The sequence below is a fragment of the Pteropus medius genome, unplaced genomic scaffold (genome assembly GCF_902729225.1).
Source record: "Pteropus medius unplaced genomic scaffold, Ma_sr-lr_union100, whole genome shotgun sequence".
In the NCBI taxonomy this organism is placed as follows: Eukaryota; Metazoa; Chordata; class Mammalia; order Chiroptera; family Pteropodidae; genus Pteropus; species Pteropus medius.
In genome coordinates, this window is record NW_024340698.1 from 5,938,958 (window position 1) to 5,959,453 (window position 20,496).

The 20,496-nt window shown below is 38.9% G+C and overlaps 1 protein-coding gene across 6 annotated transcripts in view; it reads right to left on the reverse strand.

The window, feature by feature from the left end:
• The window catches only part of LOC120612515 (integrator complex subunit 6-like), a 61,743-nt gene extending 57,920 nt beyond the window's left edge, over positions 1–3,823 (reverse strand). For 5 of the 6 annotated variants that reach the window (XM_039875076.1, XM_039875066.1, XM_039875055.1 and 2 more), the window contains exons 1-2: positions 3,353–3,822; positions 3,140–3,217 (exon numbers count right to left, since the gene is read on the reverse strand). In XM_039875076.1, the coding sequence (XP_039731010.1) occupies positions 3,140–3,217; positions 3,353–3,463 (189 nt within the window). In that variant the 5' untranslated portion in view covers positions 3,464–3,822. Of the gene's footprint in view, positions 1–3,139; positions 3,218–3,352 lie in introns of all 6 variants that reach the window. The other variant, XM_039875050.1, reaches the window with a different exon arrangement.
• Between the last annotated feature and the right edge of the window lie 16,673 nt (positions 3,824–20,496).

Here is a 20,496-nt window from a genome sequence, read left to right on the forward strand (position 1 = left end):
GATATACTGGGAATATTTCCATGCCTATTACGGAAAAAAAAAAAACCTCCCAACCAAATACACAGCTTATGACTATTATGACACCAATAGAACAAAATCTTCTAGTAGAAAAAAAAATTGTTTTGTAGTGTTTAAAGTTGGATATAATGAAGACCTGAGAAATAAGCAGTTATTTTAAGAAGAGATGAACAATGGCCCTCCAACCATAGAGGAATTGAAAAATATACTTCCCATTATTCTGCGGAAAAATAAGCTACAAATCAAACTCTATCTAACATCACTTTGCTGAAAGGACTTCGGACTGCTAATGAAGAGTGAAATTTTAAGTAGGAACTAAGATGTCTGCTGACAATCAAAGAAAGACCTATTTGATAATCAGTGTGACAAAAAACAGACATTTATGGCTCCCAGCTATTAGCAAGTGAAAGACTCAACTAAATTTTAAGAAAAATTCACCAGCTGTTCTAAAATTTCAGACCTTCCAAAATGGCTAGATCCTAACAGCAAAAGAACAAATAGTTACCACATGCTGAGAATAAGGTTGGGAGTAGGCAGGAGGGAGTGGCTGAAAGAGACGCAGAAAAAGAAAGTGCTACCAAACTATGGCATATCATTAGTAATTCAGGTAGATAGCAACACAACAAAAATATCATTAAGATCATTAACCATTTCCTAGCACATGTAGTCATCATGTAAGATTAAAATAAAAAAAAAACCTGAATAACCTTGGAAAAGCATAAGACTAAATAAGAAGATAACTAATGATTAGTAATTAAAGGAATTACAGAAAGTATCTTCTCATACCATACATAAGGAAAAAATATCAAACTCAACTTGGAAGAATGTTTTCTACTTTAGGGGAAAAAATGTAGTATATAAGATGGCAGGATAAAAAGTGCTAACAGATGATATTTTCACTAAAAACAAAATCCAATTTCCCCCCTCTTTTCATATAACTATCTCGAGCCTCTAAAATACCATAGATAAGTGACACAGTTACTAAAAATTTTAAGTGTGGGGACTATGTGGCAGTGTGTAATAATTAATGGGACACTATAGGTGAAACAAGCAGAATACAAAGCAATATGGACACTGTGATTACGATGCTAGGTAAAAAGATGTAACGATGGTTGTTAAGAGGACGGTGAGACTTTCTTATTCCTTTCCAAAGATTCTGTAAATATTGCCATGAAAGTTTTATAAATCAAAACCAATTTTGTTTTTACTTATTCTTATTGTAGTTTATCAAAGGGGAAACTATGATAAATTAACCAGTTATCTTTCTTTTGTTCTTTTTTAAACCAATATTTTAATAAAAATATTTTTCTGTTGTCTGTATGAGTTTGTTCAAAACCCATTTTTAAATTATGAGTCACGGCATTCAGAAAAATGCTAAATAAGTGATTCCTTTAAAAAAAAGTCACAGTGCTTTAGAGTTTATCTTTCTCTTACTACTTCAGTTAAGGAGTACTTCAAATGGCCACACTACAAATGGTGGGTTCTTATCTGTATTAGTACTCAAAGGGTGTAGACCTTCAGACTTAGGATGTACAAACATCTGTCTTTCTAGGTTGGAAGAAACAGTCACACCCTTTTGGGAAACTGACATTTTAAAAAAGATGATGGCACTTTGAAAGATGTCTTCTTGCTCCATTTTTCTAGAATACCAAAAACCGAAAATAAAATATCAAAACCAGTTTTAAGGAGAACCTACTAATCAACCTGTTCACTGAACCTACTAGCTACAAAATTAAAGCCTCCTTTTTTTCCCCTAATGTTTTCCATCTTTGGTTTTATCTCTGAAGGAACACTCTCTTTAGCCAACTATTCAGTTTGGTAGGTTCCACTCTTTTAAATACCTCACTTGGCTGAAACGAATTACAACACATCCAGCCGGCGCCTCCCCAGCACTATAAAGATAATTCTGAGAAACAGAAGGCATCTAGCAAAAGACCTCAAGGATTATGGTAATATTTTTTTAAGGTTCAATATGCAAGCAAGATTCTTATGCAGGTTGATTTAAGTCTGAGTTCTATTTTATCGAGTCACTGCAGACAAAGCGGTTCTTTATCTCCTCGCCATTAGTAACATATATTAACTACCGCACGGAGGTGAAGTCCTCCTCTCTACTTTTCTCTTGTAAGTCAGAGTCCTGTGGATCAAATCATCCAATTTGATTACTGTAATTGCGCGCAGTTGAGTCCTCCACTTCCTTCTTTTCTTTGCCCTGGATAAATCCCTACATGTCTAAAACAATCCTAATTTATGATGTAAATAGGTAGGCCAGGTCCCTAAAAAGCTCTGCCCCTTATGGGTTCCAACTGGGACATCTCCCCGCCCCACCCCGTCGCAGCTTCTGTATGTCTCCAATGAAACACTAACAGTAGCTAAGGTAACCGAGAGCTGGGTTTAGCCGGACCAATTCCGGAGAAGAAACGAAGAGTTTCTCCAGTCTGGGGGTTGGGAGACTTGCTCAGCCGACAGATTTCCCTTTGGGAGGGGGTGGGTTAAAGACCGCAAAAGTGCAAAAGCAGTAGTCTAATCTTTGAAGGCCGGTGGCTGGCGCTGCCACGCTCTCAGCAGGAAGGGGAGGGGAGCGAGAGGAAGAGGGGGGAAGGAGAAGCAGCAGGGAGCGGGAGGGGGAGGAAGGAGGGGCCAGAGGAGAAGCTGGGGCTCCAGGGAAGCCCGCGTCGGACCTAGAGCACCTGGGGCGGAGTCGCCAGCTCGCCCTGCCCCTCCGCCGGCCGCAGCCACGCGGGGTGCGCCCCAAAGGGGCGGGTCTCGGTCCTCTTCCCCTCCCCTCCCTTCCCTCCCTCCTTTCCATCTCAGCAGCGCCCTCAGTCTCCCTCTCTGGCTTATACAAAAGCAAAATGTCCGCCATCTTCCTAGGTTGTTGCGGTCGCCGCCGCCACCAGCCCGGCTTCCCTGCGGTTTCTTCCCGGGGCTGCCCCACCCCCGACTCCGGGCGCCGCAGAGACTCGGAAGCCGCGGACCGCACCGCTCTGCCCGCCCCCTGTGCCCCTCCTCGCCCTTCATGCCCCACCAGGCGACACAGGACCTCTCTAACGGGGGCAAAGAGGGGAAGCCGCCCCAGCAGACTGGCTCCCTTCCCCTCCCACCCCCTTGGTGGCCCCTTTACCTTGATGCAGTATGGGTGTTCGTCGTAGGTGACCAGCATGTACCTGTCTCCGCGGCTGGCCGGGTCCCGGGCGCGCAGCTGCGGGACGAGGGATGACGGAGGGGGCCGCAAAGGGAAGAAGGGAGGAGGGGGCGACACAAACGTTACAGAAACACCTAAATCCACCCCCATCCCTTGGGAGTTCTCCCCATCTCTCCTCTCCCCTCCCTTTACCTTCAAGAATAACTCCACAGCGCCTTTGGCAATATCCAAATAGGAGGTGCCCAGGTCAGTGCGCTGGTTCATAGAGGCGGATGTGTCTATGAGGAACAGCAAGATGGGCATCTTCCCCCGCACCCCTGGGTCCGCTCCCCGCTCTCCTGGCTCTCTTGCCCTCAATGCCGCGTATTGCCACCCGAACCCTCAACTCTCGCAGAGCCAAGCTGCAGGGAGCCAGAGGAGAGGAGAAGATGGGACAGGACGGATGGAACTGCTCCTGGTCTCCCCTTTCTGCAGCCCCACCTCCTGTCCCTCCAAGGGAACTTGAAAGTGTGAGTGTGTGTAGCCCTTGGACCCTCCCCCTTCCTCTCTTAAGCCACCACTACTGCCGCCGCCCCTGCCGCAGAAACTACTGCCCAAGCATCTGTCCACGCTCACTAAAGCGCTCGCCCCAGACTGAGAGCTGTCTCTGTTCACCCACACACAACTTCTGTCCGTTCACCTACCACCGGCACCATGTGACCAGAACCCACGCCATTGGCTGCCAATTATGTGATATTTGCATATTCATTAGATCACAGGGCAAGGGGAGGGATTTGGTCGAACCCTGGGAGTTGAAGTTTGAACCCAGGTAGGGGGTAAGGGGAAATGTTAAGGACCCTCCTTTAAAAGACTTGGAAGGTGTTAGGATGCTTAGGGTGATTGGCTGGATTTTTTTTCTCTTGCTCTTCGAAAAGAAGAGTGAATTTGAGCAACAGTTGTACAGAAGTACAGAAGCAGATGTTTGGACAGGCTGCACAGAAAATGCTTTTCTAACTGCAATCCATCAATCCTGCCAGTGGTTAAGACCAAAACATTTCGGAAGCAGCAAACTTCTTTTCCTGGCAAGACCTACTCGCATTCCTTTAGATTTCTCCCCACTCTTGATCAGTATTTATAAGTCGGTTGCTGGCCTTGCATTCCACATATATCTACTTAGAAAGGAAACTAAAGCTTAAACGGTTACCTAAACTGGCCTTTTGTGTGCACATGCTTCTTCAGTTTCACTGAGCTCTTTGAAGTATTGGCCCGCCTGTGATAATTCCACCCACTCTTGTGTCTGTGCAGCCTTTGCACATGGGAGGTTTGCCAACCTAGATTCCGATTCAATTCACATTTATTGAACACCTATGACGTGCCAGGCACCCGCATTAGCCTCATTTAATCCTTAAAATAATTACAGTAGTCGGCATTTTTCAGTAAAGGGAAGTGCAGCTCAGCGAGATTAGGATACCAAGAAAGGATGCTCTCAAATCTGGCTGGCTCTATGGAGAGGCTCAGTAAGTGGCCAACCAGGCTTGGCTGACTACTTCATGTAACAATTTTTAAATATGGAGTTGTGTATTCCTAGCAGTATGATATACACAAAGTAGAATCTTGAACTTCAATGAATTTATAATTTCTTTGAGGACAAAAGATACATATAACTTTATATACTCCTTTATATGTTCTTTGTAATATATATATATATATATATATATATATATATATATATATATACACACACACACATTCAATAACATTTTCAGAAAAATAAGAAGAGGCCACATGGCAGTATATGATATGAATCAGGAACAAACAAGTGATGCAAATAAAAGTGCAATGGAAGAAATAGTCCAATGGTCTAGAAGTTGAGAAAGTTTCATGGATGAGATGGATAAGACACAAAGAAGAAGGGGAGGGATTCTGGGTTAGAAGGATGGTGTAAACAAAAACGCAGCCAGAGATAGCAATATTCATGGTGCATTTCAGGCCAGTCTGGAGAGATACCCTGGTGGGAATTAATGGGGAAATAAGGATTAAAAAAAATACTAGAGGTCTCCATTTCCATTCTGACACAAATATTATTGGAAAACGGAGATGCCTATATGGGTTTCAGTGCTAAAAAGTGCAGGACTGGTGGGGGCTGATATGTTAGTTTTCTTTTTCTATGTAACAAATTACCATAAACTCGGCAGCTCAAAACAACATAAACACATTTATTACTTCACAGTTGCCACGAGTCAGGGTCTGGGTGTGGTGTAGCTGGATTCTTTGCTCAGTCACACAAGACTGTAATCAAGATATTGGCCAGGATGTGTTTTCATCTGGAGGTTTGACTGGGAAAGAATCATCTTCCAAGCTCATTCAGGGTGCTGGCAGAATTCACTTCCTGTGGCTGTCTGCTGGCTGGAGGCCACCTTCAGGTCTACCTGCGCTTGTGGCCCTCTCCAAAAGCTGTTCATAGCATGGCTGTTTGCTTCTTCAGGGTTAGCAGGGACTTGCTCACTCCAATCTGCTAAGATGAAGCCTTATGTAATGTAACTTAATTATGAGAGTGCCGGTTATCACCTTTGCCATATTCTATTGACTAGAAACAAATCACAGGTCTCACCCACACTTAGAAGAGAGGTTCTTAAAAGAGGTAACACTATAGAGTGGAGATCATGAAAGCCGTCTAAAAATTCTGCCTAACATTAGGTGCAGATGGGGTTAATACCTGGAAACAAACTTTGCCTAGTTCACAGTTCTCATTAAAGTCAACTCTGAGTAATTATACTCCACTTTCAGCCTACTAGTTAAATGCATGGGGTTGACTGGTTGCTTAGACTATCCTTTGGTTGAAGAAGTACGAGATTTCCTATTAGCTTATTCTATATATTCTATATTCCATATATAGTACTATATATTCTATATATAGTACTATTCATTAACTAGGGCATATCACGGTCCTTATTTGCATATTTAAATATATAAATATATTTATAATTGTAAACATAAATATATATTTACTTATATATAATTTATCTATAATATAACATCATATATGATATATTTATTGATATATAACATATTATAGATAATATAAATATATTTATGTTTATAATTATAACATAATATATTATATTATGTCAATAAATATATATTTATATCTTATCTATTGTATATTGCATTCTCTATATAGACAGTAATACACCCCAGTTCATAAATGGTATTTTAAGATGACATAAAAATCTTCTATATACTTTCCCCCAAACTTTTCTACAATGAGTATGCCTTACTTTTATAATCGGAAAAGAGGTTATGTTAAAAAATACATACAAAGTATTAAAAAATTATTCCAAGGCAAATACTATTGAAAAAGCTCTCAAAACTGATTTACTAGTATTAAGGAAGTACAAATGATTTCAGTCACACAGTGCTCCAGAAGTTGAGGGCGTGCAGGCCCCACAGGATCACTCTTAGGATGTGCTCCCCAGGCAGGTGAATGCCTTTTAAGGTATTTGTTTATTTTTTTTTTCTAACAGGGAATTTTATTGATCCTTTTTGGCATAATTTAAATAGAACTGAAATTATATAAATATAGACTTCGAAAAATATCTCTCGTAAAACGACAAAGATGACAATATAAAAAAGAAACCATCTGGTGGATTTATGAGTTTATTCAGCTTAAACCAAATCCTAAGACCTCAGCATGAAGCCTCTCTTCTTTACTTCCTTGAGGAAAGCAGACCCTGTATTAACTAGAGCATGTACAGACCACTTTATTGCATTTCTTTGGCACGTATCAATGTTAAAATCCCCAGAGCCCTTTCTACATCTGTTTCCCCTACAGAACATCAGCTCCCTGGCGTAATAGAGTGCTTTAGGTGTATCGCTTACTGAAATGTAAACTCCTGGAGAGCAGGAAGAGCCTATAACCAATGCCTGGTGTGAAGTACACACTCAATAAATGGTTGTTGAAAGCAATTATTAGGTATGCTGTGACTGCTATTCTTTCATTGTCTTTCCAGGTGCTCCTTTCCTCGGGTCACCCAGTCCTGTCTGTTGGCCCTGTTGCCATCCCCTACCTAAGAGAGCAGTAGGCTCAGCTCCCTTCCTCTATGGATGCAGGGCCTTTTGGATTTGGGCCCTTGTAGGCTCCTTCAGGCCAAGTTAGCTGACAATCCCCTCCAGAATCCCTGTACTTTCCTTCTGAAAGGACTCTTCTTTAGGCCATTGCTCACTATTTGGCTTCCTCAGCCAAATCCTCTTCCCAACTGCTCACAAATGTCAGGCCCATTTTAACTACCAGGCTTCTGATCAGTTAACAGAATTCTCTTTTTCATTACAGCTCTATGGCTTTCACTAACTATCCTGTCTTCTTTCTGGCTTTCTCGTGCTTTTTGAACTCTTGAAAATAGTTCCTCTTTCCTCTTCATGTCTCTGCTATTTATCTGCTTTTCTTTCACTAGTAGCCTTTAAATCAAGTCACCATACTCCCACATACCAGACTTTTCTATCTCATGTCTGGGGTTAGCAGACATCTCTCAGGAAAGAATTCTTACCAAGTACTGCTCTCCTGGCCTTCATTCCCTTCACAGCAAACTAACATACTTTGTCTATGTTTACATTTCATGTAGTTGGCCGTGGTGTGGTCCACTACTATACAGCAGACTCTTTGTTTTGGTAAGGGCTGGTTTGACTTCTCATTCTCCAAAGATTTGTTACCTCTTGCCTTCAAGCAGGGCCTAATCACCACATCTTGACAAAAATCCTTACTTAACCTAATTACTACCCCTTCCCAAAATCTCCCTGTATGGTCTTTCTACCACTGATTCCCTCCTCAAGCTCATGCAATCTGGGTTCCCCAGCACTTGCTGGAAACTACTCTAAGGTCCCCAGGGGCCAGCTCCTGGCCAAATCCAATGGTCTGTTCTATATTTTCCTTTATTGGCTACAGAGTTATTGGTCATTTGCCTTTCTGAGCTCCCCTTGCCCCTGCCACTTTACTTTTCATTACCCGCCACTTCCCCTGGCATCTTCCTTACCCCTTGGACTATTTGCTTTCAACTTCTCTGACTCCTAAACTCGATCTCTGTCTCAGCCTGTGGCTGTATCTTTTCTTCCCACTGCTCCCACAAACGACTTTGTTATTTACACTATCTTTATTCGTTTACTCATTCTTTCTTTTATTCAAGCATTTCTTGGACGGACCTCCTATATGACAGGCAATGAGAATACATTGGTGAACAATGGAAACAATACCAATTAAGAGTTTGAATTTGGGGGTTCAAATCCCAACTATGCTGTTTACTAGCTGTGTGACCTTGGGCAAGTTACCTAACCTCTCTCTGCTTCAGCTCCATCATCTGTATAAGGGTAATAAGGAACAAGCTCGCTGGGTGAAGTATAAAAATAACTCTCAGAGTAGGGAGAAGCTGCCCCCTCTGGCAGATTTTGGGCAAATACACTAAAGTTTTGAATGCTTCATTTCTTAAGCGCTAAGTGAAAGGCAAGGGAGTTGGCATGTTGAAGCCCTTATCTCAGGGCAACAGTCCTATGAAGTAAGGCCTAATACTTTTCTTCACATTTTGCCACAGGAAAAGTGAACTGGTCATTTTGTGTCCGTACATGCACGGACGGAGAGGTCGCCATAATGGGACAGTTTTCTGGTTTCACTATTCAGGTCAAAGAGGTCGCTTCTGAATGTGAGTCTACACACTGTGTCATCCATAGAGAAATGCTGGTTAGCCAGAAAAATGTCACCTGAACCTAACAATGTTTTATAGGATGCGATTAAAATTATCAGCCACATTAAAGTACATGCCCTTAACTCATGTCTGTTCATGTACCACTGTGAGATGGACACAGAGCACACGCGTCTTCTCTTATATACAGAAGTAAGAGGGCTTTCTACAGGTAGATCGCTGGCCAGCATTTTTGAGTTATGGGACCTGCTCCAGAGATTTCTTTTAGAAAAACAGTCACCACTGGCAGCACATTTCAGTGACACAGAATGGGTCGCAAAACTTGCTTACTCGTGTGACATATTCAACCTGCTTAACCAACTCAATCTGTCACTTCAGGAGAGAACGACAACTATGTTTAAGTCAGCAGATAAAGTGGCTGCATTCAAAGCCAAACAGGAATTATGGGGGCGACGAGTGAACATTGGGATTTTTGACATGTTTCAAAGAGTAGCAGAGATTTTGAAAGAGACTGAGCCAGGGCCTTCTTTCTCCCAGCTGGTACATCACCATCTATATCTGCTTTCAAAAGAGGTTGAACATTACTCCCAAGCACAAAAGATACCCCGACCTGGAAAGGAATGGATCCATGACCCATTTGTGAATAAGCCAGGTGAATCAGCTTTGTCCATGCTAGAAGAGGATCAACTACTTGAGATCACAAATGACGGTGGCCTTAAATTATGTTTGAGACAACTTTAAATCTCCCTACGTTCTAGGTTAAAGACAAGGTGGAATATCCTGATTGCCACAAAAGCACTGAAAAGCCTGCTTCCATTTCCAACATCCTATCTTTGGGAAGCAGGATTTTCTGCAGTGACAGCAACCAAAACGAGATTACGGAGTAGACTGGACATAAGCAACACCTTTTGGGTGTCACTGTCTCCCATCATCCCCAGATGGGACTGTCTAGTTGCAGGAAAACAAGCTCAGGGCCCCACTGATTCTGCATTATGGTGAGTTGTATAACTATTCCATTATATATTACAATATAATAATAATAGAAATAATGTACACAATAAATGTCATGCACTTGAATCATCCTGAAACCATCCCCTCGCCACACCAGTCTGTGAAAAAGTTGTCTTCCATGAAACCAGTCCCTGGTGCCAAAAAGGTTGAGGACTACTGTAATACATACAAGAAACAATTTTTGTGTTTTGTATATGTATTAAAAAACAATTTTGTATTTTACTAAACATTAGTTCTTGGTTCTCTTTTCATGATAGCAGATCTCCTTCATTCATTTTACAAGTTGCACAGTATGTGCCATAATTCGTTGAACCATTTTCTTATTGAAAAACAGTTGGTTATTTCTACATTTTTGCTATCAAATAGTGCTGCGATGAGTGCTGCTGCACACATGTTGTTATGCACTTGTGCTACTTCTGTAGCTTAGAGTCCTAGAAATGTAACCTCTGGGTCATAGGGTGCAGACAATTTAAATATTGATAGAGAATGCAAACTTGTTCTTCTAATGCGGTTGTAACAATTTTCACCTTCATGACAGCGTGTCACTGCCCATTTTCCCATACTCTAGCCTTAAGAGGGTACTGTTAACCTATTTAAATTTTTGCAAAACAATTAGGCAAAAATGCTACTGCATTGTTGTTTAATTTTCATTTTTTAATTAGTATAGTTACATAGCTTTTCATAAGTCTATATACCACCTATATTTCCATTCCCATGAATTGACTCAGGTCCTTTATCCATTTTCTTATTGAATTTTGAATGTTTCTTAGTGCTTTCTATGTGCTTTTTATACAGTATGAATATTAATTCTATCGTGTATTGTACCTATTTAATCTAACCCGTTAATCTGTATTTTAACTTTGTTAATGGTGTCGGTTAAAAGTTTTCACTTTTCTATCCAGACAAGAAAAAGCTAAAGGAGTTCATTACTACTAACCAGACATATTAAAGAGACTTCTTTAAGAAGAAAAAGGAGAAAAAGATAAAAAAATATGAATAATAACATGGCAATAACTATATATCTACATATGTAAATATTTAAATGTAAATGGATTAAATGTTCCAATCGAAGGATATAGGATGTTGAATAAATAAGAAAATAAAATCTTTACATATGCTGCCTACAAGAGACTCCCTTCAGATTGAAAGACACACACAACTAAAGGTAAAGGGATGGAAAATAATATTTCATGAAGATGGAAAGAAGCAAACAAAAGCTAGTGTAGCAATACTTATACCAGATAAAATAAACTTTAAAACAAAGGCTATAACAAGAGACAAAGAAGGACCCAGCAATTCCACTTCTGGGTATTTAAACAAAGAAATGCAAAACACTAATTTGAAAAGACATATGCCTCCATATGTTCATTCCATAACCAAGGTATGGAGGAAATCTAAGTGTCTATCAATAGACAAATGGATAAAGAAGAAGTGGTACTTGTATACAAGGAAGTATTACTTGGCCATAAAACAGAATGAAATCCTACCATTTGCAACACATGGATGAACCTAGAAGGTATTATGCTAAGTGAAATAAGTCAGACAGAGAAAGACAAATACCATATAATTTCACTTATGTGTGGAATCTAAAGAATGAAATAAATGAACAAACAAAACAGAAACAGACTCATAGGTACAGAGAAGAAACTGATGGTTGCCAAATAGGAGGGGCTTTGGAGGCCTGGGTGAAAAAGTTGGAAGGATTACAAAATATAAATCGGCAATTATGAAATAGTCATGGGAATATAAAGTACAGCATAGGAAATATAATATAGTCAAAAATATCATAATAATTTTGTATGATGTTAAGTGGATACTAGACTTATCAGGAAGATCACTTCATAAGTTATATAAATATGTCACCAGCACGCTGTACGCTTGAAACTAATATAATATTGAATGTCAACTATAATTGAAAAAGAAAACTTTTTTTAAAAAAAGAAGGCAGAATTATGAAATCTATACATTAGCAGTAATAGAAATCTTTCTTTTTTATTAGTGGAAATGGCTTGTTGTAAGAGCTGATGAAGAATTTCTCACAGCACTTCCTCCCAGAAGTTAAAAGGGAAACTAAAGGTATGTCAGTATTATGGGCTAATTAAGATGAAAGGGCCTAAACCAAGGGAAAAAGAGGGAGGTTAATTCAATATTTACTGGGTAAAACTCACCATCACTTGATGGTGAGTATGGGGGAGGATAGAGGCAAAGGGCTCCAGATAGCTCGAGGCAGACAACTGCTAATCAAGTGCAGCAAATTGCCCAGCACAAGGCCTAACAGAGTCCTTTTTAGCTGCTCGCTTCTGCCCTGGGCCCAGGCACCGAGCTGCATGGACATTAATAGAACTGGTTACTCTGAGAGGTGGCATAGGCTAAAAATAAAAAGAGCTGATGATGAAACTTGGGCCCAGGGCTGCCCTCAGATAAGCTCCCTGGCGGGTTTTGCCACTTGGGTAACTTCCTGTCACCAGTCAGGGTATAAGAGCCTCTGGACTGAGGTCCTGGAATCTTGATCTTTCCCTTCCATATTTTCTGTAGTGTTCCCCAACTCCAACCTCACCAACCTGAGGCCAATGCCCCATGTCCCCTGTGGTACGGACCTTCAGGCAGGAACTGACAAGGCAAGAGCATCCTCACTCTTCTGTGGAACTCTGGGGGTGCACATCATACACAGAGTGATTCCAAGCACAGCGGTGGGGAAGTCAGTGCTGGCCATTAACAAAGTTTTCCTGATATGTAATCATTCAAAGACTTGAATAGTTCTGTAGCTGTGGTGTTGGATTGCAACAAAAGTGCACATGAGATCCTCATGCACATCCTCCTGAAAAACAGATCACACAAAAACAAGTATTGTTGCTTTGTTTTCAACATCAGTAGCCTCCTCAACCTGGATTGTGTACCTCAGTGACTCACTAATCCTAACAGTTGTGCCTCAATATCCTCTGCTATTTCATCAATTCATCTAGTTATGGTGCTAGCTGAAAGAGGAAAATATGCCACCTTTGGAACTGCAGCCTCTCCTAAAAGTTCACAACGAATGTCCTTAGCAGCATGCAGGATCAACTCTTCACCAATAGTAAAGGGCTTCTTAGCTTTAGCAATGCGGTTAGACACTAAGAATGATGCTCTCAGTGTAGAGACGTTTGACGAAGTGGTGGCCTTCAATAATTGCTTCTGTTCTTCGTGTTCACGTTTTTTTTTTCTTTTGAAAAACTCTAAAGCCTTGTGTTTTAATGCAGGGTTCTTGGTCTCCATGTGGCGAAGCAATTTTGAATGTTTCATGGCTTTGTTGGATAGCTGGTTGCCCCATATTATACAAAGCGGGCTTGGAGAATGTGAATCACCTGTTGCAATGAACCCGTAATTTAAGTAGGACTCAGTATTTCTTTTAAATGCAGCTTTCTTTTTGTTGGCAGTCTTAGAGTCTTCTGCTGTCTCATCATTGGGTCTTTCTTCCTTTTCAAAGAAGCTTTCCAGTGACGTTTGTTTTTTACTCATTTGGCAAGGGTTAGCTGGTGGGCTTACCAAAAACTGTGACTGAGACAGTGCACAGCGTGGAGGAAAAGGCACGGACGGAAGTGGTAAATAAAATAATGGGTGGACCACACATGGACTAAAATAAGTGTCGGATTTGGACTTAAAGCCTGCCACCAGCTGCAGCTGTACAATTGAAGTACATCAACTCACTTTCCACTATAAAGCCTGCCAGCAGATGCAGCTTAATTGTCACTTGCCACTCACTGATAGGGTTTTTTTCTTTCTTTTTTTGTTTTTTGGTTAGGTTTTATTTTATTTTATTTATTTTTATTTTTTATTAAGTTTATTGGGATAATATTGGTTAATACAATTATAGAATTTTCAGGTGTACATTATAATTTGACATCTATATATTCTATTGTGTGATTATCACCCAAAGTCCAGTTTCCTTCAGCTACCACATATTTGATCTCCTTTATCCACTTCACCCTACCACTACCCCCTATATTTGACCCCCTTTATCCCGTCTACCTCTCCCCTTCTCTCCCATCCCCTACCTTCTGGTAACCACTAGTCCATTGCCAATGTCCCTGACTCTCTGTTTGTCCTGTTCATTTGTTGCTTTTAGGTTTATATCCCACATATAAGTGATATCATGTGATTTTCTACTTTTTCGGTCTGGCTTATTTCGCTTAGCATGATTATCTCGAGGTCCATCCAGGTTGTCACAAATGGCAGTATTTCATCTATTCTTATGGCTGAGTAATATTCCATTGTAATTACATACCACAGCTTCTTTAGCCAATCATTTATTGTAGGACACTTCAGTTGCTTCCATGTCCTTGCCACTGTGAATAGTGCTGCTATGAACATCGGTGTGCAAATATCTTTTTGGATATGGGTTTTCAAGTCTTTAGGATAAATACCCAGGAGAGGGATTGCTGGATCATATGATAGATCAATTCTTAGTTTTTTGAGGAACCTCCATATTGTTTTCCATAGTGGCTTTACCAATTTGCAGTCCCACTAACAGTGTATGAGGGCTCCTTTTTCTCCGCATCCTCTCCAATGTTTGTTATTACTTGTCCTGTTGATTATAGCCATTCTAACAGGTGTGAGATGGTATCTCATTGTGGTTTTGATTTGCATTTCCCTAATAGCTAGCAATGTTGAGCATCTTTTCATATGTTTGTAAGCCATTTCATTTATATGTCCTCTAGGGAGAAGTGCCTGTTCAAGTCCTTTGCCCATTTTTTGATTGGATCGTTTGTTTTTTTGTTGTTATTGAGTCGTATGAGTTCTTTGTATATTTTGGATATTAGGCCCTTATTGGAAGCATTGCTTGCAAATATATTTTCCCATTGAGATGGTTGTCTCTTTACCTTGTTGATGATTTCTTTAGCTGAGCAGAAGTTTTTTAGTTTGATATAGTTTCATTCATTTATTTTTGCTTTTATTTACCTTGCCTTTGAGGTCAAATTCATAAAATCCTCTTTAAGTCCAAGGTCCTTGAGTTTAGTTTCTATGTTTTCTTCTATGCTTTTTATTGTTTCAGGTGTTATACTCAGGTCCTTAATTCATTTTTAGTTCATTTTGGTGTGTGGTGATAGAGAACAGTCTAGTTTCACTCTTTTGCAGGTGACTTCCCAGTTTTCCCAGCACCATTTGTTGAAGAGGCTTTCCTTTCTCTGCTGTATGTTTTTGGCATTTTGTCGAAAATTATTTGCCCATATAAATATGGGTTTACTTCTGGACTCTCGATTCTGTTCCACTGGTTCGTGTGTCTGTTTTGCTGACAATACCATGCCATTTTTATTACTGTCGCTTTGTAGTATAATTTAACGTTGGCCAGAGTGATACCTCCAGACTTGTTCTTTTTATCTCAGGATGGCTTTGACAATTTGGGGTCTTGTGTGCTTCCATACAAATCTGATGATTTTTTGTTCTATTTCTTTAAAAAATGCCGATGAGATTTTGATAGGGATTGCATTAAATCTGTATAACGCTTTAGGTAATATGGCCATTTTAACTATGCTGATTCTTCCAATCCAAGAACATGGAATATCTTTCCACTTCTTTGTAACTGATAGGATTTTGATATGAGTATGTAAGCAATTGATTTATTATGGTCTCTGTGCAGTCAAACCTCTCTGCTAACATTAATCTGTATTTGCAGCCACTCCCCAGCACTAGCATCACCACCTCGGTTCTACCTCAGATCATCAGGCATTAGATTCTCGTAAGGACCACACAATCTAGATCCCTCGTATGCACAGTTCACAGTAGGGCTCACACTCCTATGAGAATTTAATGCCTGATAATCTGAGGTAGAGCTGAAATGGTGATGCTAACACTGGGGAGCAGCTGCAAATAGAGATGAAACTTCATTTGCCCGCCACTCACCTCCTGCTGTGTGGCTAAGTTACTAACAAGCCACAGACCTGTGCCGGTCCATGGCCCAGGGGTTGAGGATCCCTAATCTATTGTATATGTGTCTATAATATGTAGCTCTGTGTGTGATATCACAAACACACAGACACACCTAGAAAAATGTTCTGAAATATAACGTAACAAATGTTAACAGTGATCTTTTCTGGTGAGGGAGATATTCACTTTTTTGTATCCATCTGTATTATAATGAATCTGAATTCATTACAGTGAACAAGAAAATCATCATTCTATAAATCTGTAAATACATATATTTAAAATATATACATATTTAGAATATATATATATATTCATACATATAATTCCATCTGCAAATTGTGTTTTTGTGAAAGTTGATGATTTTAGAGCAGGAGTATAAAAATGATTAGAGCTAGGCTTTAGTTTAATCTGGAAAGAGACAAGCACCAAAGAAAAGGATAGATGGCAGAGACACTGTATAGGACTTGACAACTAATTATATGTAAGTGGAGTGATAAAGGTGAGTAAAAACGGCTTTGGTCACTAAAAAAAAAAAAAACTTAGAGATACCTTTCACCTTGATAGGGAAGCTAGGGAAGCTGATTTTGAAGGCTAAATCATAACTTCAGTGTCTAGACAGATTTATTAGTTATCTATGGCTACAAAGTAAGTTATTCCAAAACTTAGGGGCTTAAAATAACAATGAGCATGTATTATTGCTATGGGTTCCATAGGTATGAGACATTCTTTTTTAAAATTAATTTTACCAGGTGGTTCTAATGAACAGCCAGAGTTCAGAATCATTGGGCTATACATCCCTAAAGGAGTGATCTTAAAATGTGGTTCCTGAACCAGCAGTATTGGCTAGAACTTGTTGGAAATACAAATTTCCAAGCCCCATCCCACATATACCCAATCAGAATATCTGAAGGATACACCCAACAAACTGTACTTTAACAAGTTCTCCAGGCAATTCTGATGCATACTCAAGTTTGAGAACCACTGTGTATCACATTATCATCTTAAAATCCCCATTTTCAATTTCAAAACACGTTTGGGAACTTCCATTTTCAGAAAGAAGGAGTAGATGTGCTCTCCCCTATTCCCCCCACTAAGTACAGCTAAAAACTCTGGACATTATTTATAAAACAAACCCAGAAAACACTGAAGAGTGGAGAGAAGGCAGATGGAGTAGGAACTTCAGGACTACAAAGGAATAAACAATGGTAAATTCTCTGTTTTATTTTTGCCTCTTATGTGCCGGACAAGCTGGCACCCAAAGTGCCAAAAGGCACAGAGCAAAGAGCCCCAAGGGAAGCCTGTCTCTCTAGTCAAAGGACAGAGAGGAGCAGCCTAGCAAGATAGAAACCTTTTAAACAATAACTACTGTGCTCCAGCCAAACTCCACAGAAAATACTGTGGCTACAACTCGCCCATGCTACTAAAGTCCACAGTAGTGAAGTCCTACTGTGGAACCTAGACTTTCACCCTCAACAAGTTGTAACTAGGTTCCCTGATTCCCCTGCTAGAGTGGGGTCAGAGGATGCCTAGTGAAGAGTCAGGACTTTACTATTGCCCAGTGGAAAATAGGTCACTTCACACCACCCACACTTGACTAACGTCAATGAAGGCCATGGGAGAGCAGTAAACAACACGCTCTAACCTCTCCTAGCTAAGCAGATATCACTGGAAACCATATGAAGAGCCAGAACTACCATCCCTGCATGATAGTAATGAGCCACCACAGGTGTCAATGGAGCCCAAGTAGAGAACCTGAACTTCTACCTCCACCTGTCAGTAAAGAGGCAATGTCTCCTCTTCCCCTGCTAGATCAGTGTCAGAAGAAACCACCTATACCAGAAGGCTTAACTAAGAGCCAGAGTCTTGCAACATCATACAAAAATGTCCAGGTATCAATAAAAATCATTTGTTATACAAAGAACCAGGAAGATCTCTAACAATAAAAAAGACAATGAGTAGATGCCAATATCAATATCATAGAGATGTTAGAATAAGCTGACAAAAATTTTAAAGGAGTCATAAAAATGTTTTAAGGAGCAATTATGGACACATTTGAAACAAATAAAAAATAGAAAATCCAAGAAAAGAAATTAAAGATATAAAACAGCAAATTGAAATTTTAAAATTGAAAAATCAAAAACAAAAATAAAAAATTCAATGGATAGTCTGTCAGCAGAATGGACAGGAAATAGAAATGAAGCATTGAAGTTAAAAACTAAGCAATAAAAATCTCCTTTTACACAAAGTTGTATAACAGAGACATGGGGGACTATAATGTAAGATCTAATAGTAATGCCAATAGAATTCCAGCAGAGGAGAAAGAAAGAGGGGTTGAATAGTGTTCAAAAAGGGGTGCGAAATCCCCAAAATTTGGCAAAAAATACCCTACAACTCCAAGAAGCTGCACAAACTCCAAATAAGATAAATATAAAGAAATTCAGGCCAAGATAAATCACCGAAAAAAATCTAAAAAACAAATACAAAAAGAAAATCTTGAAATCAATAAGAAAAAAATGATACCTTACCAATAGAGAAAAAAAACAATTTAAATAATAGAAAATTTCTCATCAAAAACCATGGCGGACAGAAGGAAGAGACAACATTTTCAACTATTGGAAAAATCCTCGCACTCCAAAATTCTATATCCAGCAAAAATGTTCCAGGAGTGATGGTGAAAACAAGACATTTTCAGATAGAAATAAAGTAAGAGAATGTGATGGCAGCAGAAAAGAATGGCTACAGGAACTTCTATAAGCAGTCAGGAAATAATAAAAGGAGTCTCAGATTATCAGGAAGGAAGAACAAAAGAATGAACAAAAATATGGATAAATACAATAAGCTTTTTGTCTCTTTTTATGTTCTCTAAATTCCCTTCTATTCCCATCCAGTGCTAATTAAGTATTTGTGGCACCAACTGAAGCATGTTTGATGGTTGAACCAAGAACTATAACACTACTTTGACCTGGTGGTCAATTATTTAAGACAATTATATGATAAATGGGAGAAGGTACAAAGGTCATAAAGGGAGATAGAGTTTCTACATTCACCTGAACTGGTAAAATGATGAAACTAGTAGACTGTGATAGGTTATGTTTGTATATGTAATGTAACAGCTAGAACAGCTACTAAAAAGCTGTCTGAATATATACAATAAAAACAATTTAGATAACTCAAAATAGAATTCTAAAAAATGTTCAAATGACTTACAGGAAGATTGGAACAGTAAAACAGAGGAAAGTATCAGGGTTGGAGGATTATTACATAATGACAAAAGAGCCAATCTGCTAACAATCCTAAATGTGTATGCACCAAATGGCAGAGCTGAGAAATTGTGAAGCAAAATCTGATAGAACGGAAAGGAAAAATAGATCTATATTTGTAGTTGAAACATCAACACTCCCAGGAAGGAAATCAACAAAGATATAGAAGAATTCAATACCATCAACCAAAGGATCTAATAAACATTTATTGAATACTCTATTAAGTGACAGCTGAATGCACATTCTTTTTAAGCACCCATAGAACATGACACTAAGATAGACCATTCCTTGGGCCAGAAAGCAAACCTTAACTATTAAAAGAATTGAAAGTATACAGGATTTGTTCTCTGATCACAATGGGATCGAACTACAAATTAATAAGAGAAAGATAACAGGAAAATTTCTAGACACTTGACGACTACAGAACACACTTCTAAATAATCCATAGATCAAAGAAGCCTCAAGGGAAATTTTAAAAAATGCATTGAACTGAATGAAAATGAAAAAAACAACATATGATCGTTTGAGAAACCCAGCTCAAGCAGTGTTAAAGGGGAAATTTATGGCGCTAAATGCTTACATTAGAAAAGATGAAAAGTATTGTAAATAATGCTGCAATGAACATAGAGGTGCATATATCTTTTCAAAAGTGTTTATGTTTCTTGTTTTTTTTTTAAATGAAAGTATCAAATCAATAATCCAAACTCCCACTTTAAGAACCCAGAAAAAAAAAAGAGCAAAGTAAACTCAAAGAAAGGAGAAGAATGGAAATAATAAAGAGATGAAATTGAGAATAGAAAAAAAATACAGAAAAACAATGAAACAAGAAGCTGGTTCTTTGAAAAAGTATATAGAATTAACAAACCTCTAACCAGACTGAAAAAAGAGAAATGACACAAATGACTAATATCAGGAATGAAATATGATATCATTACAGACTGTAGCCATTAAAAAGATAAGAAAATATTTCAAACAACTTTAAACACATAAATTTGAGAACTGAGATAAAATGGACCAATTCCTTGAAAAGTACCAACTACCAAAACTCAACCTATATGAAATGAATAATTTGAATAGCACTGTAGCAATAAAGAAAATTGAATTTGTAAATTTAAGTCTCCTTAAAAAGACATCTCTGGGCCCAGATGGTTTCACTAAAGAATTTCACCAAACATTTAATGAATAAGTAACACTAATAATCTATCATATTTTCCAGAAAATAGAAGGGAACACTTTTTAAATTCATATTACGAGGCCAGTTTTACTCTGGTATCAAAACCAGACAAAGACAGTACAAAAAAAACAAAAACAAAAAGCAAAATAACAAAAACAACTATAGACTAATATCCTTCATGAACTTAGATGCAAAAATACTTAAGAAAATAATAATCACAAATAGGTGTTTTGATTATTATATTGGATTCTATTGATTCATTTCTAAAAACTGCTGAACCAGCTTTGCATCTTGGAATAAAACACATTTGGTTATGATATAGAA